Raw genomic sequence first — 26,280 nt, 5'->3', positions numbered from 1 at the left:
CTTTCTCCCCCAAGAATATGCTCTGTAAATTCCCACCTCTCTGGTTATTCTGGGTCCCTCACTGAGAATGCCTTTCTCCTTATTCTTTTCATATCTACTACAGACTCAATGTTTGTATCCCCGACTCCTCAAAAAAAAAGTTCATATGTTGAAATCCTAACCCCAATATGATGGTATTTGGAGGTGGGCCTTTGGAGGATGATTAGGTCAGGAGGGGTGAGCCTTCATGAATAGGATTAGCGCCCTTTTAAAAAGAGACCCCACGGGGTGCCTGGGTGGCTCAGTCGGTTGAGCGTCCAACTTCAGCTCAGGTCATGATCTTGCGGTCTGTGGGCTCGAGTCCTGCGTCGGGCTCTGTGCTGACAGCTCAGAGCCTGGAGCCTGCTTCAGATTCTGTGTCTCCCTGTCTCTCTGCCCCTCCCCTACTCGTGCTCTGTCTCTCTCTGTCTCATAAATAAATAAATAAATAAATAAATAAATAAATATTTTAAAAAATTAAAAAAAAAAAAAGAGACCCCAGGGAGGTCCCTCATCCCTTCCATCGTGGGAGGTAATAGTAAGAAAACATCTTTGAACCAGGAAGTGGACTCCCGCCAGATGCTGAATCTGCCAGCACTCTGTTCTTAGACTTTCCACTCTCCGGAACTGTGAGGAATAAATTTCTGTTGTTTATAATCCACCCATTCTACGATATTTTGTTACAGAACCTGAATTGACTAAGACCCTGTCCAAATCTTACTCCCCTTTTAAGGGTCAGCTCCAATCCCCATTTGTCTGTGAATCTCTTGCCATTCTGACCATTTTCATCAAACAAATCTTTCCAACTAGACTACAGTCCTCAAAGTCAAAGACCACGTCATTCACCTGTCTGCATCCGTCAGGGCAGTGGAGTACTCAGGCATTCCAGAAACTCTTTTTGAGTGGATAACTTTAAGTTCATGTGTTAAGAATGTCATATAACAGGACATCAGGAGCTATACTCCATGTGATATTTCCAGTGACATTTATGGTTTGGGAAATTGCAAGCCTGAATATAACTGGCTAAATAAAACTGTGATCACAGGAGAAGTTTCACTGAAATGCAAAAATGAAGAGAGGACGGGCAAATAGTTTCATGTCATATGTATGATTATAAGTAGCCAGCATTTATAGTACACCTTCTTTTTAAAACAGTTCAACATAAAAATAGACCCGATTTTCATAACTGACAAATATGTGTAAATTATTGAATTAAAGACAAAGGTTCCTTTTTCTTAGAGGCTGGGGGAGGAGCAAAGGGAGAGAGAGAGAGAGAGAGAGGAAGAAATCATCTTTCTGATGATTGATTCATAAAAGATTGGAATTGTACCAATCATAAAAAAAAAATGGTACTGAAAAAAGACCAGTTAGACATCACACTTGGTACTAGAGAGGGGACATACATCCTAAGTTTGAGGCTTTTGAAGTTTTTCTCCAGCATTTGAAATGAAAGTTTTAACATCTCTTCCCCAAAATGCTTGCATTTGATTTATTAGGGAGAACAAGATACTGTCCTCCTCATAGGCCAATTGAGAGAATTTTCAGGGACTATAAAATCAGTACAGTATGTCAAAGGACTTAAAGAGGAAAGGGTTGTGTTCAGCATTGGCCAGTCCTAATTCTTTCAATTTGCGGATAATGAAGCAAAAAATTTTAAATTGAATTCACACATACGTTAATAATTGAGCTTGGCACTTCATTTTTGTGACAGTTGATATAACTTTTAAAAATTCAGTAGGTATTTGTTAAGCACTACACACGCTTAGCCTTACAATGTGTACATTGTACCTAGGGGCTACAGAAGTACTGTTAAACCTTGATGATTTGAAATCCCTAGAAAATGAATTTCTCTGGATAGCCCAGTTTTCAGGCCAGATGAAGTCTCCCTTTTTAAAAATGTAACTATTTTGGGTGACACTTTTCAGTGTCTTTCTTTTTTGTTAAATAAATGTACTTTTTTGGTGACTATTTTCAAGTTATTAATTTCAAAAATATCATTCTATTTCCTTTTAAAAAAAAATCCTATAGATACAACATTAGTTTAATACCACCCTTGGAGGAGAGGAGAGGGGAAGAGAACTTAGAATATTCACTCATTATTTTATAAATAAAAAATAGTAGATATTTATCCATACAATTTTACTTTCTGTAGTATTGCAATCAAAGTTTGACCCCGGGTACTCCTCACACCCAGGAAAGATCCTTTCTACTCAATTATGGCCACCCGCAGTGATACAGACACCATGATGTTGAGAAGCATGTCAAAGAATACTGAGGTTTCTTCTGCATTCACTAGTGTTAAACTGAACATTTGCATTTTTTCTTACATGAATTACATATTAATGGTTCAAAGAAAAATGAAGGCTTAAAAGTAGCCAGTTGCTTTTGACCTGAGCAAAAGACCTTTCTAGACAAATGTCAGACCAATCTCTCCTACTTTGGAAATTCTGTCTCTTCCAGAGGTTGGCAGTTTCTTTGCCTTCAGGTACGTCACCAGGCCTATGACGGGCGATGTTCAGTGTTCATAATAACTTCCTGTTTCAGGCCTCCATCCAAGCACAATCTTTGAGGTCCTTTAAAGCAACAAGTTAAAGTTAAGTCAACTTTGGGTGGTGCCTTTCAGGCAACTCAACTGAGAGGGTTGATTGCCATCTCACACATGAGACTTCCCGCATACATAGGCAGTGACCACCTGTCAGTGCTTACTTCTTTGCCTGATGGCTTGCAAGCATTTTGCGACATCAATTTTAAAATGCGTCTCGATCTCAGAATGTAATGAAGACAGATGTATATCCTTACATACTGTTTAAATTCTTGGGTCTGATTTTTACCTTAACACCTGCTTCTCAGAGCTGTCATGGTATCTGCCTAGGGTGGCTTCCTATGTTTTCAGAGCCTAAAATCATAGTGTGGCAACCTTTGTTGGGACTGTGTGGAGTGACCCTTTCTTCCCTCCGGTGTTCTCAGCCCCAGTCTCGTTTGGAGAGATTGCCGGATAGCTGGGCGTCAGCAGTGGTCAGTCTGGGGACATGCACACGCTTATCAAATGTCATTCCTTTACCTGTGCAACAGATGTCATCTCCCTGCCTGAGGACACGCTCCACCATCTGCCCATCCTAAATCATCAGTCTTGGTTCTCTATTTCGTCAGCTCCAACAATGTACAGACACAGTGTTATTTCTCCATCTTGAAGAAAAATTTTTTTAATGTTTATTTATTTTTGAGAGAGAGAGCATGGGCATGGGAGGGGCAGAGAGAGAGAGCGAGGGAGACACAGAATCTGAAGCAGGCTCCAGGTTCTGAGCTGTCAGCACAGAGCCCAGCACAGGGCTTGAACCCACGAACCGTGAGATCATGACCTGAGCCAAAATCAGATGCTTAACTGACTGAGCCACCCAGGCGCCCCCTTAAATAAAATTTTTAATTTTTTTCTCTTGACTTACCCACTTCCTCTCCCAGCAGCTGCCTCATTTGTTTACTCTGCTTTGCAGAACTTCTTGAAGAAGTTGTCTGTATTCACTACCTCTGATTTTCCCTTTCTTTTGAAACATTATTTTTCCTCTGGAAGTAATCTCAAAGGTACAACAGGGTTGTGAATATAGTACAAAGAATTTTGTTTTCCCCTGAACCATTTGAAAATAAGTTGTCAACAGCTGCCCCATCACTTCCAAATACTTTAGTGTGTACTTTCTGTAAGTAAAAACATTCTTCTACATAATCATAAAGTACAGTCATCAGAATTAGAAAGTTAACATTGATATGTTGCTACTTTCTAATCCTCAGACCTCATTTAAGTATTGCAAATCACCCTAATAATAATAATATCCCCTTTAGCAAGAGAACCTAGTTCAGAATCATGTGTTGCATTTAGTTGTCCTGTCCATAGACTTCCTTGACTTTCATGACCTTGGCACTTTTGAAGATTATGGGCCGTCTATTTTGTGGAATACCACTCAATTTGGGTTTGTCTAGTATTTCTTCATGATTAAATTCAGTTAACAAAACTGGGGCATTGATATAGAATTGATGGGGATATTTGTCTCATTGCATTCTATCAGTGACATGTGATTTCAAATTGTCACTGTGATGTTAACTTTGATTACTTAATTAAGGTGTTATTTTCAAGTTTCTTCATGTAAAGTTCTTCTTTTGTCTTTTGTAGTTCAGCAACATTTGTATTTGGGGGGAGGGACCTTGAGATCTATAACTATCCTACCCCTCAACAAACATTTTATTCTTTTATTTAAAAAATTTTTTTAATGTTCATTTATTTTTAAGGGAGAAAGAGACAAAGCGTGAGCAGGGGAGGGGCACAGAGAGCGATACATAGAATCTGAAGCAGGTTCCAGGCTCTGAGCTGTCAGCACAGAGCCCAGTGTGGGGCTCGAACCCATAAACCACAAAATCGTGACATGAGCCGAGGTCGGATGCTTAACCAACTGAGCCACCCAGGCGCCCCACAAACATTCTATTTTTAAAAACGTATTTAATTATATTGATATGGACTCATGGTTTCCTCTTTTATTCGGTGGTTTATAATTGCTACTGCCATCATTTATTTTGATGTTTTAATTGACACAGACTGAGAAGCTAGCTACCGTGTCCTTTTGACATGACTCCATCATTGTTTGAGTGCCTCTTTAGTGTTTGGTACAAAAAGATGATGGTGTAGGGGCCTCTTGTTATTTTCTTGCCCCAGCCCTAGAATCATCCTTTCTCCAAGAGCACTAGTTCCTATGAGAATGGTGTTTAGAAATGAAACTCTGGATGCTAGGTGTTGTCATTGCTGAAGCGTTTGAGGTGTTGCTACTCTTAGTCCCTCTCAGTGGACGGAGTTAGAGAATACTACACACACACACACACACACACACACACACACACACTTTTACATCTGCATTTCTTTCTTTCTTGTGTATCCATGTATATGTAAGCATGAGTTCACACCGACACCACCAGGTCCTGTCCTACACCACAGTACATTCTAGCTTTTCCACTTCCCGTATTTGTAACTTCCTTCACTGACAGAGAGGGTCCTGGCTCCCCTTGTCCTTATCTGGTCAACTCTCCTGTAGGGAACCAAGGCCCCATATTCCATGGCCTCTCCTCCCAACATGAATGCATTCGCCTCCCACTTGGGCTCCTACACTCCTATCCCCTGTACAGATGCTCTCCTCACCCTGCTTAAGCTCTGACATCCCACCGTGGGCCTCTGACCTAGTGTGGAGCCCCCCCTGCTTAGTCCCACCAGTCTCTTTAAGACTGAACTGTTCATGAAGGAGGAGGAGGCCCCATTTGCTCTTTTTTTTTTTCAATATTGTTTTAGAGAGAAAGAGCACGAGTGGTGGGAGGGATGGAAGGAGAGAAGAGAATCTTAAGCAGGCTCCACACTCAGTGCAGAGCCCAACATGGGGCTCGATCCCACAACCCTGAGATCATGACCTGAGCCAAAATCAAGAGTCAGGTGCTCAACTGACTGAGCCACCCACGTGCCCCCCAATTTGCTCTTCAACCTGTTCAGTGAGACTTTCACTCCCACCATTCTCTTAAACCTTCTCTCACCAAGGTTGCTGAGGGCTGCAGTTGGCTAAATCTAACTAAGTCAATTCTCAGTTTCATCGGACGTGGCCTACTGGTAGCATTTGACATGGTTAATGATTCCTTATGCCTTGAAGCATTTTCTTCAGCATTTGGCTCTCAGCAGCCCCTACTTTCACAGGCTACTCCATCTAAATTCCCTTTCCTGGCTCTGCTTGAGCTCCCCAGCTTCTTACATTGAAGTGTCCCGGGGTTCAGTCCTTGTCCCTCTCTTTTCTATCTAAACATGCTCTCTTGATGATCTTATTCCTTCCCAAGGCTTTATCCACCATCTGTAGGGCCCTGACTCCCAAATTTATAGCTCTCATCTACATCTCTCTCAAACTCCAGCACTGTATATCCCACTGATAGCATTTTAATTTCAAACCGAACCTGTATTCTTGATCTCACCCCCAAAACTTCTCTCCCTGCAGCTTTCACCAGCTGAAATGAGAACAGCTTCGTCTGTCTACTTGTTCAGTCCCACAACTTTAAGAATTATCCTTACCAGTTCTTTTGCATTCACACCCTATCTCCAGTCTGTCATAAATTCCTGGTGAGTCTACATTCAAATACCGTTTATCTAGAATTATATTACTTCACACCACTTCTGAACCACTGCCACCTCTCTCTTAGATTACAGTGGTAGACTCCAGGGCAATCTCTGCTTCCTCCCTTGACTCCCCAAAAGTACTCCGTGTTCTCCACACCAGCATTCTGAGTGCTCCTTTCCAGTGCAAGTCAGTGCCTCCCCTTCTTTCTGTAAGTTTTTACCCAAAGATTAATTACCTTCTCAATTAAGCCCAACTATTGTAATCTGTTCCCCACCCCCACTGCACACACCCACATTCATAATCTCTTTTACCCTGCTTTACTTTCCATTTTCTTATAAAATTTACTACCTTCTAACATTCTCTCTAACTACAATGGTTTCTTTTCTGTTCTCTCACTCAAATTCTATATACACAATTATATATAGAATTCTCCCACACAAATACTATATAAGCAATTTCTTTATGCTATATATTGGTATAGTTTGATTCATGTTGCTTCATTTGAGGTTTTCTGGGTTACTTGAACCTGTGGACTTGTTGTTTTCATCAGCCATTATGTCTCTTTCAGCCACTATGGCTTCAGATATTGTTTCTTCCTTCTTCTCCACCCACAACTTATCTCCTCTCCTTTCGAGACCCCCATTACATGTGTATTCAGGCCCTTCAAGTTGTCTTCTAGCTTAATATTTTGTGTTCATATTTTATCAGCCTATTTTCTCTCTGTACTTAATTTTGGGGAGTTCCTATTGTCGTTTTCAAATTCACTCATCTTTTCTTCTGCAGTGTCTAAATCTACTGTTAATTCCATCCAATGTATTTTTTTTTTTTTATCTCCAGAGATGTGATTTGGGTCTTTTAAATATCTTCCATGTCTCTTTCTATCATGTTTTGCTTTCTTCTATGTTCTTGATTGTATGGACAATATTTAAAATAGCTATTTTAACAACAAACCTCCTTATCTATTAATTTTATCATCTGTGTCAATTCTGGGTCTTTTTCTTTGGATTAATTTTTCTCCTTATAAGGGAGAGATTTTTTTTCACACTTAATTACATGCCTGATTTTTTTTATCGGATTCTAGACATTGTGGCATACTGGAATTTTTTTGTATTCCCTTTAATATTTGGGGGTTTTGTTCTCTAGTGCAATTAAGTTACTTAGAAGCATTTGATCTATTCAAGGCTTACTTTTGAACATTGGCAGGTGGGTCCACAACAGCCTTTAACCTAGGCCGATTTGGTACCCCTTCTGAAGCAATACCCTTTTTAGGACTCTGGTCAATCCCCCATCTGTTATGAGATCGTGGAGGCACAAACTTTTCCAGCCCTGCGTGATCACCAGGGATTATTCAGTTGATCCTTTCTGAATTTTTTTGTACAGCTTCAAGCAGTCTTCTCCCACATAGTGATCAGTATTCAGCTAATGACTCAAAAGGAATCCTCTGGAAACCTCCAGAGCTCACACTTTCTGTCTCCCTCTCATTCTGTGTCTGTGTAGCACTTTATTCTCTGTTACTCTCTCTTCAACTCAGGGAGATCCCTGAACTCTGTTTGGGTAGCCCTTCCCTATGCCATGGCCTAAAAACAGTTTTCCCTTTTTTTTTTAAACATTGACTTTTGAGAGAGAGAGAGCAAGTGGGGGAGGGGGAAGAGGGGGAGTGGACAGAGGCTCTGAAGCAGACTCTGTGCTAACAGCAGAGAGCCTGATGTGGGGTTCAAACTGATGACCTGTGAGATCATGACCTGAGCCGAAGTCGGATGCTTAACCAACTGAACCACCCAGGGACCCCTTTTTTAAACAGTCAACTGGGACAATCACGGGGCTTATCTTATCTCCCTTTTCTCATGGGTCACTGTCCTGTCCTACCTGTTGCCTGACACTTAAAAACTACTTGTTCATATATTTCCAGTTTAATTAGTGTGTGTTTTTTCATCTGAGTCTGAATTAGAAGCCTAGAATATTGCATAAGTTCCACAAGGACAGGAATCTTTGTATATTTTGTTCCTTTATTATCCCAAATATCCAGACCTATGCCCGGCAAATTAGGTACTCAGTAAATAAATATTAGTTGAATAGAATATTTATTGAGTAAGATTGTTTGAGAACTCCTTCAGCAGTTATCTGAGTGTCTACTTTGTGTCTGCCACTGATTATACAGTGGATAAAGCAGATACAGTTTCTGCCTTCATAGAGCATAGTGCCTTTTTTAAAAGGAAAGACATACATCAAACAGCAAATAAATAAACGACGCTTGTCATTATAAATTGTGAGAAACGTTTTTCTGTAAATGGAAAGAACAGGGTGCTCTGAAAGAACATGATGAGGGAAGTCATTATTGGATGAAGCGGTCAGTAAAGACTCTGCAAAGAGGCAATATTTCAGCTGACTCCTAAAGGAAGAGAAGAAACCAGCCTATGGAGAAAATGGGGAAAAAAATACTCCGGGGAGTTGTATAAATGAAGCTCTAAGGCATAAGAGAACTTGGAGCTTCCACAAAATTAGTGAAGGCTTGTGTGGGGAAGGGAAGGAGGCCACACACAAAATTGGAAAGATGGGCAGGCCCAAAGCATGCAAGCTTCACAGGCTGTTTTAAGATGTTTTTGTTCTCTACAAAGTAGAATGACAAACTATGAGAGGTTTTGACTAAGAGCATGATATGAGCCCATTTATATTTTTAAATTAACTTCCTAGCTGTAGTATGGAAAATGCTACTCTTGGCACAGTAGTCAAAGCAGGGAATTCATTTAGAACTGAGATTCTTCAACTTTTCTGCCTTAGACCTGTTTGGTAGCTTACTGAAGCATATGGTCCCCTCTTCAGAATGTTTTCAAATTACAAAGGAAAGTAATCCTATTGAAATACAGTTTATCAGAATATTTTTTAGAAAAAAACATTTGTGATAAAGTTATATATGTACTCCTTTATTAACTGATTATATAAGATCTCATAGTGGGTCTATAATTATAAGGTAGATGAACATAAATGAAATGTTCAGATGTTTGCAATAGCTTGTAATGTGATGGAAAATATCTGATTTCTATGGGGAACCAAGTCAGAGGGCTAATGCTACTGTTGTGTGTTGTCTACCTCTGGGAATGAAATAAAAAGAAATACTAAATGAAATGGAAGATGCTAAATTTCCATTTGAGGTTGGTGAAGATAAAGATGTAATTTTTCTTATTAAAGTTCACAGACCACCCCCTGAATTCTATCTGTTGAGTCTGTATTCATCTGTTTGAGCTGCTGTAATGCAATACCATAGACTGGATGGCTTATAAACAACAGAATTTTTTTCTCATGGTTCTGGAGACTGGGAAGTCCAACATCAAAGCACTGGCAGATTCCATGTCTGATGAGAGCCTGCTTCCTGGTTCATAGATGGCAGACTTTGCACTAGGTTCTCACATGGCAGAAGGGGTGAGGGAACTCTAGAATCTCTCTCATGTGAGCACTAACTCCATGCATGAGAACTCCAGATTCCGTGACATTGGGAATTAAGTTTCAACATATACATCTTGGAGGACACAAACATTCAGTTTATAGTAGACCCTTTGGGAAACCCAAATTAATCATTTTTTGTTTAAGAGGTTATTTCTGGAAATGTGGAGAAAGAATATGGAGGCTTGAATTAGGGCAGTCACAATAGCAATAAGGAAACAAATTTGAGATATTTTCGGAGGAATAATCAACAAGACAGAAAAGAGAGAGATTGCCTGTGGTTACTGGGAAAGTTTTCATGGAAGTAGGCCTAAAGGTATTTAATGGAAAAGACAGGGTAGGCAAAATCTTGGCAGGGATAGTCAGAAAGCAAGAAGACTTTCCAGGCAGACTATTTTTGCTGTGACTCATTTTAAGTAAGGGATAAGGATGACACTATGCATTCTAAAGGAAGAGTATTCATAGGATTAAGTCAGGAACACTGAGACTCACTACTCAGCCACCCATGAGCTGTGAGACCTAAGACAAACAACTATCTAATGAAGCCTCAAATTCACATATTTCAGAAGGGGATAATAATAGCTTGTGACTCATAATGTTGTTGTAAGTATTAAATAAGATACTGTATGTAAAGTGGTTAGCACATTTCTAACACATAGCAAGAGAAGATAAATAATAGCAATTATTCTCATTCCTGCTAGGATTCTGACAATGTGTGGGACTATCACCCACAGGAAATTGCAATCTGGTTAAGGAAACCAGATAAAACCCGTAAAATATTTTTAAAAAGAAACCATTCAGAATCAAGTGGTCAAATATAAGATATATGCAACACGTAAGCTATTAATTTTTCTCAATGTAGCACTTTTTGTTTAATAAAAAGATTTTGAAAACCTCTGCTTCACACAGGCCTACCTTGTTTTATCGTGCATTTTTATTGCATTTCTCAGATACTGCAGTTTTTTTGTTTTTTTGTTTTTTTTTTACAAACTGAAGGTTTCTGGCAACCCTGCCTTGAGCAAGTCTATTTGTGTCATTTTTCCAACAGCGTTTGCTCACTTCACGTCTCTGTGTCACATTTTGGTAATTCTTGCAATATTCCAAGCTTTTCCATCATTATTATATTTGCTGTGGTGATCTGTGATCAGTGACTATGACTTGCTACAAGCTCAGATGACGGTTAGCATTTTTTAGCATGAGTATTTTTTACTTAAAGTATGTTCGCTGTTTTCTTGGGCATAAAGCCACTACACACTTATAGACTACAGGATAGTGTAAACATAACTTTTATACGCCCTGGGAAACCAGAATATTCATTTGACTCGCTTTATTGTGGTATCCACTTTATTGCAGTGGTCTGGTATGAAACCTGCAATATCTCTGAGGCATGCCTGTATTTGTATGTGAACATTGCAGAATAGGGATGGTGCTAGATCTCTTCTTAACAAGTGAGTTTTAGATATGCCTGTTGCCTAGTCATTGCTGCCTGCAGCTGAGCTCCTGTTTGGGGTAATAATGACCATGGCTCAAACAAGTAAAAGGTACACACACACAGTGATTGCGATTCAGTCTGAAAGTCTGTCCTTTGCTTTCATTTAGAGGAGCTAAGAGAAGAACAAGTTGTTTCCTTTCATTCTATCATAATAGCATTTCATGAAGATGCACAAAGAATTTCAATTTCAACCTTTGGAACTAGCCTTGCATTTGAGTAGCTTCTATGTGGATAGCTGTGGCTTAATGGCAAAGCATCAGGTTCAGTTCTTTTTCTGCCATGTGCTTTGCTAGATGACATTGGAAAACTCAAGCAATCTGCTGAGCCTTAATTTTTCACTTATGAAAGGACAATAACACTTCTTACCTCGGGATAATTGTGTAGATCAACAGGGAAAACGCAATGTCTAAAACATAGTAGGAGCATAATAAAAATCTTTTTATAAGCAATGTAATATCAATTAAAGAGCAACGCTTTAAGCCAAAACCTGTAACAAGAGACAACGGTCATTATATAATGATGAAGGGGGTCAATCATTAACAGGATATAACCATCATAAACCTATACAACGTTAGAGCACCTAAATATATTGAGCAAATATTACCAGACCTGATGAGAGAAATAAACAACAATAAAATAATAGTAGCGGGCTTTAGCAGCCCACTTTCAAAAATGCATAACTCACCCAGACAAAAAATTCATAAGGAAATGTTGGACTTGAACTATACTTTAGACTAAATGGATCTAATAGACATATACAGAACATTCCATCCAACAGCAGCAGAATACATGTTCTTCTTAAGTGTACATGTTACAGTCTCTAAGACAGGACAAATAATAGGTCACAAAATAAGTCTTAGCCAATTTAAGAAGACTGAAATTATAAAAAGAATCTTTTCCAACCACAATGGTATGAAACTACAAATCATTAACAGGAGGAAAACTGGGTAATTCGCACATAGGTGGAAGTTAACACACTCCCGAACAGCAAACCGATGTATCAAAGAAGAAATCAGAAGGTTAATAAAAAAATATCTTGAAATGAAAAAAAAAAAAAAAAAGGAAATACAATATCCCTAAACTTACAAGATACAGCAAAAGCAGTTCCAAGAGGGAAGTTTATAGCAACATGTAAAACAAACAAAACAACAACAACAACAAAAAGATCCTAAATAACCTAAACTTAAACTTCAAGGAATTTTTTAAAAAGAACAAATTAAGCCTAAAGTTAGCAGAAGGAAGGAAATAACAAAGATAAGAGCAAGAAATGAATGAAATAGAGACCAGAGAAACAATAGGAAAGATCAGTGAAACTAATAGCTGGTTTTTAAAAGATGAGTAAAGCTGACAAACCCTTCACTAGACTAAGAAAAGAAAGAGAAGGCTCAAATAAAATTAGAAATGAAAGAAGGCATTGCAACTCATACCACAGAAACACAAAGGATCATAAGAGACTACTATGAAAAAATTATATGCCAACAAATTGGAAACCTAGAAGAACTGGATAAATTACTGGAAACATACCACCTTCCAAGACTAAATCATAAAGAAATAGAAAATCTGAACAGACCAATAAAGAGTAAGGAGATTGAATCAGTAACCAAAAACCTCCCAACAAGGAAAAGCCCAAGACCAGATGATTTCCCTGATTAATCCTACCAGACATTTAAAGAATTTATGCTGATCCTTCCCAAACTCTTCCAAAATTGAAAATTGGGAGGGAATACTCCCAAACTCATTTGAAAAGGCCACCATTACCCTGCTACCAAAGCTAGATAAAATACTACAAGATAAGAAAATTACAGGCCAGTATCCCTGGTGAATAGATGCAAAACTTCTGTACCAAATATTATCAAACCAAATTCAACAGCATATTAAAAGGATCACACACAATGGGGCGCCTGGGTGGCTCATTCGGTTAAGCAGCCGACTTTGGCTCAGGTCATGATTTCGTGGTCCGTGGGTTTGAGCCCCGCATCAGGCTCTGTGCTGACAGCTCAGAGCCTGGAGCCTGTTTCAGATTCTGTGTCTCCCTCTCTCTGATCCTCCCCCGTTCATGCTCTGTCTCTCTCTGTCTCAAAAATAAATAAACATTAAAAAAAAATTTAAAAAAAAAAGATCACACACTGCAGTTAAGGATTTATCCCGGAATGCAAGGATGGTGCAACAAATCAATATATGTGACACATCACATTAGCAGAATGAGAGATGAAAATCATATGATCATCTCAATAGAGGCAGAAAAAGCATTTAACAAATACAACATCCTTTCAGGATTAAAACTCAGCAGATTGGGTATAGAAGGAAAGTACCTCAACATGATAAAGGTCATATATGACAAGCCCAAAGCTAACATCATCCTCAGTGATGAAAGACTGACAGCTTTTCTTCTAAGGTCAGGAACAAAACAAGGGTGTTCACTCTCACCACTCCTATTCAACATGGTACTGAAGTCCTAGCCAGAGCAGTCAGGCAGGAAATAGAAATGAAAGGTATCCAAATCAGAAAGGAAGAAGTAAAATTGTCTCCATTGGAAGATGATATGATCTCAGATAAAGAAAATTTCTAAAGATCTCACACACAGAAAACTGTTAGAACTAATCAACTTGCTAAGCAGTAAAGTAGCAAGATACAAAATCAGCATACAGATATCCATTGTGTTTTTATACAAAACATTGAAATAGCAGAAAAAGAAATAAAGAAAATTATTCACAAGAGCATCAAAAACAATAAGATATTTAGGAATAAATTTACCCAAGAATGTGAAGGAGCTGTACACTGAAAATTAAGACTTCAATGAAAGAAATGGAAGACACAAATAAATGGAAAGATAGTCTATGTGCATAGATCAGAAGAATTAATATTGTTGAAATGTCCATACTACCCCAAACCATCTGAAGATTCAGTGCAATCCCTATCAAAATTCCAATGTCATTTTTCATAGAAATATAAAAAAAATCATAAAATTCATAGTGAAGCACAAAAGACCCTGAACAGCCAAAGCAATCCTAAGAAGAATAAAGCTGGAGGCATCATGCTTCCTGATTTCAAACTGTTACAAAGCTATAGTAATCAAAACAGTATGGCATAAAAATAGACACACAGACCAATGGAACCAAATAAAGAGCCAAGAAATAAGCCCTACTATATACCATCAACTAACATTTGACAAGGGAGCTAAGAATACTTAATAGGGAAAAGATCATCTTTTCAATAAATGGTGTTGGGAAGATTGAATAATCACATGCAAAAGAATGAAACTATTGTGTTGAGCACTGAGTGTTATATGCAAGTAATGAATCACTAAATTCTACTCCTGAAAACAGTATTTCATAGCAGCTAAGCTCGTTGACATTGGTCTTGACAATGATTTCTTAAATACAACACCAAAAATACATGCCACAAAAGCAAAAATAAATAAGAAGGTCTACATGAAACTAAAAAGGTTCTGCCCAGCAAAAGAAACCATCAACAAAATGAAAAGGCAACCTATGGAATAGGAGAAAATATTTGCAAACCATACACATGGGAAGGGGTTGATATCCAAAGTATATAAAGAACTCAAAGAAGGGGGGAAATCTGATTAAAAAATGGGCAGAGGAACTGAGCAGACATTTTTCCAGAGAAGACATATGAATGGCCAACAGGTATGTGAAAAGATGTTCAACATCACTAATCAGGGGAATGCAAATCAAAAGCACAATGAGATATCCCTTCACACCTGTTAGAGTGGCTATTATCAAAAAGATAAGTGATAATATGTGTTGGTTAAGAAGTGGAGAAAGCGAGGGGCGCCTGGGTGGCTCAGTCGGTTAAGCGTCCGACTTCGGCTCAGGTCATGATCTCGCGATCCGTGAGTTTGAGCCCCGCGTCAGGCTCTGGGCTGATGTCTCAGAGCCTGGAGCCTGCTTCTGATTCTGTGTCTTTCTCTCTCTCTTCCCCTCCCCCGTTCATGCTTTGTCCTCTCTGTCCCAAAAATAAATAAACGTTAAAAAAAATTTTTTTAAAAAGAAGTGGAGAAAGCAGAACCCTTATTTGCTTTTGGTGGGAATGTATAATGGTGCAGCCATTACAGAAAACAGTATGGAGGGTCCTCAAAAAATTAAAAGTATATATATCCACGGGAAATGAAATCAGGATTCCAAAGAGTGATCTGCACTTCATTGCAATAGTCAAGTTATGGAAACAACCTAAGTGTTCATCCATGGATGAATGGATCAAGAAGATGTGTTATATACATACAATGGAGAATTATTCAGCTATGAGAAAAAAGGAAATCTGGCCATTTGTGATAATATGATGGGCCTTAAAGGAACTATGTTAAGTGAGATAAGTCAGAGAAAGACAAACACTGTATATCACTTACATGTGAAAACTAAAAAAATCTAAGTCACAGAAACAGAATGGAATGGTGGTTGCCAGGGGCTGGATGGTGAGGGAAATGGGGAGATGTTGGTCAAAGGCTATAAACTTCCAGTTATAAGATGAATAAATTCTGGTGATTGAATGTACAGCAGGGTGACACAGTTAACAATAGTATATTGGATACTTGAAAGTTGCTAAAAGAGTAGATCTTAAATGCTCTCACCACACACATACAAAAAAAGGTAATTACGTGAGGTGACAGAGGTAGTAATTATCCTTCTGTAGTTATAATTTCACAGTATAGTCGTGTATCAAACAATTACAATGTACACTTTAAAGTTATACATTGTATATAAATTATATCTCGATAAAGCTGGGAAAAAGGTAAATAAGAGATTATTTAAAATTTTTAAAAAAGGTGAGACTGACTCTGACACAAATATACTCTACTGCATTGAATAGTGTCCCCTAAACCTATCTGGAACCTTAGAATGTGGTCTTATTGGGAAGTAGGATATTTGAAGACGTAATCAAGGAAAGATGAGTTCAAGCTAGATTAGGGTCGACCCTAATCCAGTGATTGGTAGGTAGGAAATGGGGGCATAGACGAAGAGAGGAATACCATGGGAAGACAGAGACACACAAAAGAGAAGGCCACGGAGAGATGCGGGTAGAGTTTGGAGCGATGCATTTACAAGTCAAGAGACACTGAGGACTGCCAGAAACCACCAGCACTAGCTAAGAAGCATGGAACAGATTCTCCTTGGGCCTCCATTGGGAACCACCAACCCTGCTGACACCTTGATTTTGAACTTCCAGTCTCTAACACTAAGTGCCAGAGAATAAATTTCCATTGTTTTAAGTCACCTAGTTTGTGGCAATTTATTAAGGCAGACTGAAGAAACTAATGCACATACCAATTCCTATACCTCTTTATATCAGTCCGGGTAGACCAGGTTTTGTCGCAATAACAAAAGGTCCTCTCCTCCCATTCTTGGGGGTTACGACAACAAAGGGGGTTACAACAAACATTCTTGGGGGTTATGTTGGTGGATATTCCCACCACATATCCTTTACAGATCAGCTGCCACTCCACACCATGTCACTTTCATCAGGGATCCTGGCAGTCACAGCATCCTCTATCCAGAATATTGCCTCTGTCTGGTGTGTGATGAAAGGAACAGACAGTCCAAAAATTCAAAGCTTTGTGGAGTTAGATGACGAAACCAGCAAACCATAAAATTGAAAGGCCTTTAAGTGGCAAAGCTGTAATCAACTTGGCCATAAGGCAAGGAACAAATCCAGGGTATGGCCACTATGCCTTTCGTTAAAACCTCTGAATCGATTAAGGTGGTTCGCAGTAAATTGCTTCATTTGGACAAACTGGCAGAGAGAAAGCATATGGCAGACTATGCACTGGTTCTTGATGCTTCGGCCCTAAAGTGACCCACATCACTTCTCTCACATCTCATTGGCTAGAGCAAGTCTGCTGTCGTTGGGTGGGTGTGTATAATCTACCTGTAAGGTGGGCCAGTGAATCTGTTTAGCAATAATAGACTCCATCCCACTCTTACAGAGGATTATCCTTTCAGTAGTCACTTTGAAAGGCTATTCTAGTAGTACAGTGATATTGAAAAATCTTTTGGAGTGATCTCTAGAGCAAGTATATTATGTCCTGTAAGAAACCAACTCTTAACTTTATGGTTTTTGAGCCCAAATACCATTCCTCAGGTGGATCATCCACCTAGTCCCCAGATGTGGTTATAAATGACCTTTAGTTTATTTTACCAAATGAAGTCCACCCTCAAGTAGTGAAAATTTGCCATTGTCGAGACTGGTCGAAGGAAGGTAGTCCAGACAATTCCCAAGAAGAAGCTACAGAAATGTGAGAAATAACAGTATCACTGAAATCAATGACCAGCCTTGTAATGGGACTCCCTCAAGGATACAGTGCTCAATTGAAGGAATAATATATATTTATCAGATATATACATAATTATATATGTATAAGAACATATAATATAGAATATGTAAAAATGTAAGAATACGTAAAGTTATGTGCATTTTTTGTGTTTGTGCACATCCTGCTGTGTTTGTTTAAAAAGGAAATGAACAAGCCTTTTTGCATTCTAACACAGTTCCCGAAGCAAGAAGGCACAACTATGAAATGGTAATAATGGCTAGCCTGGATGGAAAGCCTACATGTGCCAGGCACTACGTAAATTGTGTGGATTAACTCACTTAACCCTTGCAGCCAGGGCTGGGACTATGATGAGGCACCTAGTAAGGTACCTGAGGCACAAGTCTCAGGAGACCTCCACTGTCAGGGCTGTGCGCATGCAGGGTTGATCCTCACATGACCTTAGCAGTGAGCACCCCATCCCGTTTGTTCCCTAAGGGCCTCACTCGCCTGGGCCTACTCCCGGGACTGCTGGAGACAGTCCTGAGAGGTCATGGTCACCAACTCCCTTCTTTGCAGACCGGGAAACGGAGCCTATGGAGGTTGAGCGCCCGCCTGTCTTTCACACGAGCTGGTGAGCAGTGCAGCGTGGAGTTGAGCCCAAATCCTTCCGGGCAGCTGGACTCTGAAGTCTGGGCTTTGACTGATGGAAGCCATGGATGCTTCTGCCGATGCCACGTCTAAACATCCGGTTGTTTTTTGTCCTCCTTTCCAGGTATCCAAGGCGGCTGCAGACTTGATGGCCTACTGTGAGGCCCATGCCAAGGAAGACCCCCTGCTGACCCCCGTCCCGGCTTCAGAAAACCCATTTAGGGAGAAGAAGTTTTTCTGCGCCATCCTTTAAGCCTTCGTGAAGAGCCTGAAGAGCCGCCGGGCTCCTGGGACACTGATGTAGAGTTCTTAGCAAAGTGGGCGCCTTTCTAGTCCACAGCATTTAAAGAGAGGGAGGAGAACCATCCTGGAAACTCCAGGCTATGCATGTTTAAAGAACTGGTCCCCTTTATGAGAATGATCGCCAAACCACATCCCAAGTTAAGAGATCTGATATCTGCAGAACTGCCTGGAGGAGGGGAATCTGTAAAGATAAAATCCGCGTCATTTCTTTTCTGCTATCCCTCCCCACACCTTATGTTTCTGCTTCATATTTAAAAAAAAAAATCAAAACAGACAGCCGTACTGAGCTAAGATGTGTATGACCTTCTTGGAATGAATATTGCCTTTAGCATACCCTTTGATAAGCTGAATTGTCCAGTGTAGCCGCAGTTTGGTTTTATGGCATTGATGTTTAGTCTTTGTGCCTTTTTCTTTTCTCCTTCCCCCATACCTCTCCTTCCACCCCTTCCCATTAGAGTAGTACAAAGATAAGACTGGACTTGTCCGTAAGACTCAACTCCAAGGATGAGAACCCAAACATGTAGGGAGATGTTCCCCGTGGTTTATCCTCATGGTAATAACAACAAAAAAACGCCGGTTGTCTGTGTTCTCTTATCACAATTCCTAACATTTGTACATGATAGCTTTGATTCTGCAAGTAAAAGTAAATCATGTGTTGTGACTGGTGCTTTCATATATTTGTGACAATTTTTGAGTGATACTGCATGAAAATGTCCCTATGTTACATCCATTCAGAAGGTTTGTTGTTTCACTCTGAAGTTTGGAATAGGAACGCGAGAGGAGAAAAGCTGGAGAAGAAAAATCTCAGTCTCTTGAAAACTGAGATCACTTCAGCGCCTTAGCCATGCCTAAAATACCTCTGAGTTCACAGTGGCGTATATGCCTCTTTGACGTATTTTCCAGAATCCAAAGCAGTTTGGTTGTGTCCAGGATCCAGGACAGCACAGGAACCACTGAACAGGACAGGGAAGGATTCAGCATCAGTTGGGAGGTGCTTTTGTTAGAGTAAGGGCAAATTTCATCTTTCCCTGAATTGTGGAAATTCTAGATTCAAGAACACTTTCTGTTTGTTCAAGTACCAGGAGAAATAAACCTGGATGGCTCCAGAGAAGACCCATTCTCAGCATCCTGGCTGTTCACTGCCAGGGAGAAGGGGGCAGGTGCGGCCCCCTCAGCCAGCAACATCACAAAGGTTCTGGCTCTTTTTTGCCACTGAGATGGTCTTTGCTTTTCACTGAGCAGATTTTTCAGTAGAACCTTTTCTGGTTTTGTTTTCCATCTTGTTTGTTAGAGTCTCTCAGTCTTTATTTACAACTTCCTGGCAGCTAGAGCCCTCTTTTCCCAAGAGATGATCTTGAAAGTGATTTTTCCTTACAGCTCTAGCCTTCATCAGTAATGGAAGGTCCTGGAAGCCTGCATCACTTCTTTTCTGTGCCATTCCCAGGCAAAAGAGGACCTCTCTTACATCTCACTGTTTACTTTGATGTCACAAAAACCATTTCCAAATTCATTCTATTCTCTTTCCATTCTCTTCCTTCTGTTAAAAAAAAAAAAAAAAGGAAAGGAAGGAAAAAAGATGTAAAAGCTTAATATGCCAAGGACAGGTTTTGAGAGAGTAAATATTTTCCTTAGCTCCTTTTATGGGCATGATGGTAAAAGAATAAGTACATCCAATTAAAGCTCACGCCTGGGGCCAGGAAAAGGGAATGCTGAAACATTTGCAAAAGGTATGAATGTACTTCTGTAACCAGATACTGCTGTTCAAACCTTGGGGTGTTGTTACAGTCAGTGAGACACTAATGCAGATACAGTGGGAAGACCTTGGCAGAGTAGTTGTTAAACTACATGCCATATTGTACCATTAGCTTAGTATTACCGTGGAATCAACTAAAACCGTATCCCATTTTCAAAATTAGTCAAAACATGAATTGGCCATGCAGTCACACAAAAACAACTGTAAATGAAGCACCTCTGGGTGGTGATTAAGGTGTCATTGCGAGACCCCAAGGATTTTCATGATCCACATCATTTATGTTTCTTAGAGGGGCTCTTTATATTTTTATGTGAATCTAGATCTTTGGAGCAGTTAAGATGGAACTAAAACTTGAAGGAGGCACCATAATACGGCTCTGGTAATTAGAAAAGTTAAGGCAGTTCCAAAGTGCGTGTGACCTTGTTTACAAAGGAAGAGAGAAGGCAGAGAACACACAGCCCATCTGAAATTACGTTTAAGGAAAGTGTTTTGGCTTTGTCGTACCTTCATGTCCTATCGTATGGAATTATACTACCAGAGTCTTTATATGCGTTTTTGCTTATTGGTATTTTTACTTGTTAAGGGGAAAAGAAATCTTTTGATGACTTATACCTCTAAAGAGCTTTAATTCTGTTAGAAGTTCACCAATCATTTCCACCAGCATGACTTTATCTTAAGGAATAACCAATAGGAAAACTTAATTATTCAAGGCCCTAATATCTGCATATAATGTATTGGATAATAATGAGAATCTGCCATGCAGTTAGTTTAAACAGTAACAATAACCCTCATATTTAGGGGAAAAAATATCTTGTATCATCCTCAATATTCCAATTTCTTTTTTTTTTTCCGATTTTAAACCAAGTACTATTTAATTTTACTTAGAGGTTGCAAAAAAGTACTTTGATCTGAGGGTAATTTTAATAATAATATTTGAAAGAGATTGCTTACCAAGGAGAAATTAAATCAATTTATCCATATACTCCTATTCACAAATGGGAATTGAGGAAATCAAGCATGCTGTCTTAGAGTTTTGTATTTTTTTTTTTAATATTTACTTTAAGCTGCTCCTGGCAAAGGTGAATTGTTACATATACATTAATATATTCCCAACCCAAGAATGGTTCACATTTTTCCTATATAAGATCTATGGAGTGTGTCTTTCAAAGAGAGGAAAATACAGAAATGTTAAAGAAGGAAAACCTGAATGTGATGTGCACATTTTCATCCCACATGGACAATGTATTTGTTTTAATAAATGGAATTTTCAAATTCACTTCACATGCAGTCAATTTTATTTGAGGGCCCGTGGGCCACCTGGCCCATCAATTTCATGGTTAATTTGAGAAGGATGGTGACATGTAACAGGATGGATGGGGAAATAGAAATCCGTTGGCTTTCTTTAGGATTTTGTTAATAGAGGTGCCCTAAGGAAAGAAAGACTCACATGAGACTCTTTAAAAGCCTTTCTCCCTGGGTCTCTACATCTTTGGTACAATGCCTGGGGACAGAGAAAGGTGATGGAGAAGAGCCCAGGGCTCCGGCAGGCTGGACCATGAGGACAAACTGTGATTATGCTCTACTGTGCTGTGAGTGCCGCACTGGGATTTTTTTCTTCATACGTGCACACGCGTGCACGTGCACACACACACACACACACGCACAAATAAACACAGAGAGTCTGGTCTCCGTAAGTTGTTCACTACTTAAATGGGGTACTGGAGGCCACCTGGGTGGCTCAGCCGGTTAAGTGTCCGACTCTCGATTTCACCTCAGGTCATGATCCCAGGGTCATGGGATGGAGCCCCACGTTGGGCTCTGCACTGAACACACTGCCCCGTGCCTCTCTCAGTGGCTCACGCTCTCACTCTCTAGATTCAGTAGCTCCTCAGAGATATTCTTAGTCAACAAAACCTTCTGTATGTCCCTCAAATTATGCCAGTGACTAGTAGACCCTGTCAGTAACGAAGGAGGTGCTAGATGTCTCAGGACTTGTGCCAGCGACAGCAGCATCTTTAAAACTGATAAAGGGGCCACTTGGAGTGAACGTACTTGTCCACCTACATCACTGTTTCTCAGACAGTGGTCCCTGGACCACCTGCTTCAGAATCACCTGGGATGCCTAGTAAGAAGGCAGACAGTAGGCCGCAACTAAGAATTTCTGGCAGTGGTACTTAAGTACACGTACTCACCTACATGGCATAGTCCGAGGACCATGACTTAAGGACTTACCGACAGCGAGCTTTGCATAATGCCTAAGGAAAGGCGTAAACCAACCAAATCTATGCTCGCTCTTATTCCTACAGCCAAAGGATGTAGCTGTCCAGGAGTCGACATATAACCTGTGGGTGAGAATCTAGGCAGATCCTAGGCATGAGACACCGTGGGGAGGAAGCTGGTGGGTTTTAACTCTGTTCCTGTTTTGTTGAGCCCCCGTGAGAGGATTGCCTTTAGCTCTGGCTCTTTAATAAGCTGGTCACATTGTAGGCAGCACTCACAATCACGTGGGAATCGGAGCTGGGTCAGCTCCAATCCACAAATTGCAAATAATTTGCCAAGGGAAATCCCTTTCCCTTCGGTTCTGCCCCAAATCTACATTTTCTTCTATTTAGAACCAGGAGACTCAGGCAGAATTTATTTTTAATGAAAAGGGTCATGGGCTCCCAGGCCTTTCCTCAGTAAGAACTCCTACTGTTTGTCCCTGCCCTGGGGTGGGGGTGTATCTCCATGCTAAGGTGACAGAAAGACGGTGCCTGGTGCCTTCATACTGTATCCACAGAGCCCAACCAGCATGAGCTAGAGAAGCAGAACTAGGCCCCAGAGTTCCCATAGGACCTTAGGCAAGTTCTTTAACTTCTCCATGCTATAAAATGACGATGAGAATATCTGCTTCACTAAGTTGTCAAAACCAAATGAAAGAGAGAAGTACAGAGGTTTCCTGAAGGAAGAGGTGATAAAGAGACATTAGACACTGATCGCACAACTTTTGAAGAGAGGGGAAAGTCTAGATGCTTCCTTCTCAGTGCTTGGACTCACATCCTTTCCTCTCAGCCCCCAGAGGTTCAGACCCTCAGTACCTTACATTTGAATTCCTGCCACACTTGCTGGGGTGGCCACGCTGACTCATCTCCTCCCACTCTGAGCCATCCCATTAATTAGGACTCCTTTGGTTCCAAGTGGCAGGAACCTAAATGAAACTGGCTAAATGTAACCGGAGAGCTCAGAAACAGGTCCCACTTCAGGCTCAGCTGGATCCAGGTGCTGAGATGATGTCATCAGGTGTCTTTCTCGTCCTTTGGCCCTGCTTTCCTCTGCATGGGTTTGATTCTCAGACTCCCCCCGCCCACCTTCAGCAACAAGACAGTGTCGGCAGTGTAAGGCTTGCTCTCACCTGGTCAGCAACCACAGAGGAAAGATAGTAACAGCTCCAGCACAAGTCACTGGCTATATCACTGGCAACATTTTCTAAGACTCTCCACTGGCTGGATCTAGTTCGAGATCCCACCCATCCCTGAACCCCAGGATCACTGTACCACAGGGCAAAATAGCAGATCTAAAGGAAATTGAAGTGCTCCCACTAGAAAAAGAAGATTAAAGTCAAAAACACTGATGCCTGTGCGCCTGGGTGGCTCAAGTCGGTTAAGTGTCCAACTCCTGATTTCAGCTCAGGTCGTGATCTTGTGGTTCATGGGATCAAGCATCCCTTTGGGCTCTGCACTGGGCATGGATCCTGCTTGGGATTCTCCCCCACCTCCGCCTCCTGCCCCTCTCCTGCTGACATGCATGGGCTCTCTCTCTGTCTCTCAAAATAAATAAACTTAAAAAAAAAAAAAAAAAAAAGGACTGATGCAAACCACATCTTGCCAGATTCATGCATGTAACCTCCAGTTCCTGCACAAAACCCAGAGTGCTCTGGCTCATGATGCTCTTACCAACCCATTAGAAACCACACTCAGCTGCCTGGCTGGCCAGGCCCTGAGGAGTCGAGCCCCACCCTACCAATTCCACCTTGTTTTCTAAGCTTTCTTGTGGTTCATCCTGCAGTTTGCATTTTCAAACCTAACCCCACGTCTTTGTTTATGATGTTATTCCTCTGGAATGCCATTGCTCAACTCCTCAAGTAAATAAATCTCGCTCGCCTTTCAAACCTAGTCTGAATTCCATATTGTCTGTGAATGACTTCAGGAAATACTTACCTCTTTCCTCTCAACTCCTATTGCCCTTGTCATCAGCCTCAAATAATTTAGTATTTGACTGTAGGTGAGGCCTTGTGCTGGGGTAGACACTACGCCCTTCATGGACTTTGTGGTTTTAGTGGAGGAAGGAGACCAGAAAATAGTCAATTACCAATCAGAATGAGAAGGTGTAAACCACAGGGAGCTAAGGGGAGGAGAGAAGAGGAGGTGAGGCTGGAATCCATGGCTTATTATATGAAAATCTTGTCTCTCAGGGTAAACTAACTTCCCTGGGAGTAGAAAACACCAGTTAGGCAGGCCTCGGTGCCTAGCACAGCACTTGGGAAGACGGTAAGTACTCAACAGTGATTATTGATGGATTCGGCATAGCACACAGGTCTGCAGAGAGAAATGGGGCATGGCAGAGGCGTGACTAGTAAAAGCTGGGCTTTCGAGCTTGCCAAAGGCAGCTGAGAAAGCAGCTCCCTGCCGCACAACGGTCAGCAGTTGGCTCTGTGCACAGAACAGTGGACTAAACTGTGCCAACCGGTGCCAACTAGCATCCCCAGGGCTTCCTTCTCCTCAGTCAGCCCTCGGCCCCAGTGACAGCAGCACTCTCCAAACCAGGAGTGAGATCTAGTGGGCACCGGAGGGCCCAGGAGCCAGATGAATTACACCCCGCGGGCCTGCATCGCCTTAATTTTAGCCCCAGGGGAAGGGTCTTTTCCATTCTCCACTGGGAACACCGTCTTTAAGTTACTGTGTCTACATGTGGCTATTTCAATGTAGACGTAAATTAACTATAATTGAGTAAAATTAAAAATTCAGTTCCTCCGCTACACTAGCCGTGTTTCAAGTGTCCGATAGCCACGTGCAGCTAGCGGCTACTGTATGGGAGAGCAGAGATCTAGAACATTTCTCTTGTTGCCAGAAAATGCTATTAGACAGTGTTGCTCAAGAGCTATGGTCAGCAACCTTCATCCCACGCCATACAACTAGCAGAATGTGCCTTATCTATGCACCCAAATTTTGGCAAAAGACACATCCGAACAAAAAGGGAGAAAATAAAAGTACCGTGATAATCACAATTGGTCACGGGTCGTGGTAAACTATGCAGAAGGGATAGGCTGTGGATTAGGTAGCATTCCTAGAGTCTCCTAAGCCATACCTTTACGTCCATCTCTCTCATTCAAGAAAGTGAAATTATAATAATCATGATGATGAGCATTAAGGAATCTACTCCTGAAATCATTGTTGCACCCTATGCTAACTGACTTGGATGTAAATTAAGCAATAAAAAAATAATAATCATCATGATGATGATAGCCGTAATAGCAGTGGCAGTGGCAATGATCAAGAGAACACTTATTAAGCACTAAACTATGTGCCAGGCACAATGCTAAACATTTTAAGGCACCAGTGGGGTCAATGCTCACAATAAGTCTATGGCATGGATGTCCTTTATCTCCTGTAGCAGATATCATATATGCGTCATATCACTTTGATTTCAGCCACACTTGCAGGGGTTTTATTCTTCCCCAGGGAAATTCATTCCCCCAGGGAGCAATCCTCAACCAATGAGAGATGAGAGTCTGGATTAATGTTACAGGCACCCACCCTCCAGGGGATAATTCTGCGGTACATTTCATACGGTTTCTTAGAGGCTCTCTGTCAGGACTGAGCCTCAATTGTCCAGAATAGTAACCAGCGCAGGAATACACTGTATTGATTTTTCCTCCCTGTCTCACTTTTTTTTTTTCTTACCCATTTCCACTTTCTGAGCTCACCCTCACCACCATGAAACTACATTCATCCAAGGCCTAGACCCAGGCTCTGCTTTGGGGGGGACATTCAAATGAATTCCCCTCCATTTTATGGCCCAGAAATTAGAGATTTGGAAAGGTTGACATTTCCCCAAGTTCCCCTTGCTATCAAGTGGAGATCAAGGATAAGAACTACATCTGTCTTGATTGCAAAATTTAACCCTTAACTACTATCTTATGCAAATTTGAACGTGAGTACTTGAGAAGGAGGCGATTAGAAAGTTCTGAATCAGG

At 40.8% G+C, this 26,280-nt stretch overlaps 1 protein-coding gene across 2 annotated transcripts in view; it reads left to right on the top strand.

Moving 5' to 3' along the window:
* Positions 1–21,324, top strand: part of GNG2 (G protein subunit gamma 2) — a 121,364-nt gene extending 100,040 nt beyond the window's left edge. For both annotated transcript variants that reach the window (XM_049612785.1, XM_049612783.1), the window contains one exon: positions 18,117–21,324. In XM_049612785.1, coding sequence (XP_049468742.1) covers positions 18,117–18,245 — 129 coding nt within the window. In that variant the 3' untranslated portion in view covers positions 18,246–21,324. The remainder of the gene's footprint in view (positions 1–18,116) is intronic.
* Positions 21,325–26,280: the final 4,956 nt, after the last annotated feature.

The sequence above is a fragment of the Panthera uncia genome (assembly GCF_023721935.1).
Source record: "Panthera uncia isolate 11264 chromosome B3 unlocalized genomic scaffold, Puncia_PCG_1.0 HiC_scaffold_1, whole genome shotgun sequence".
Classification (NCBI taxonomy): domain Eukaryota; kingdom Metazoa; phylum Chordata; class Mammalia; order Carnivora; family Felidae; genus Panthera; species Panthera uncia.
This window is presented reverse-complemented; position numbering and strand designations above follow the sequence as displayed.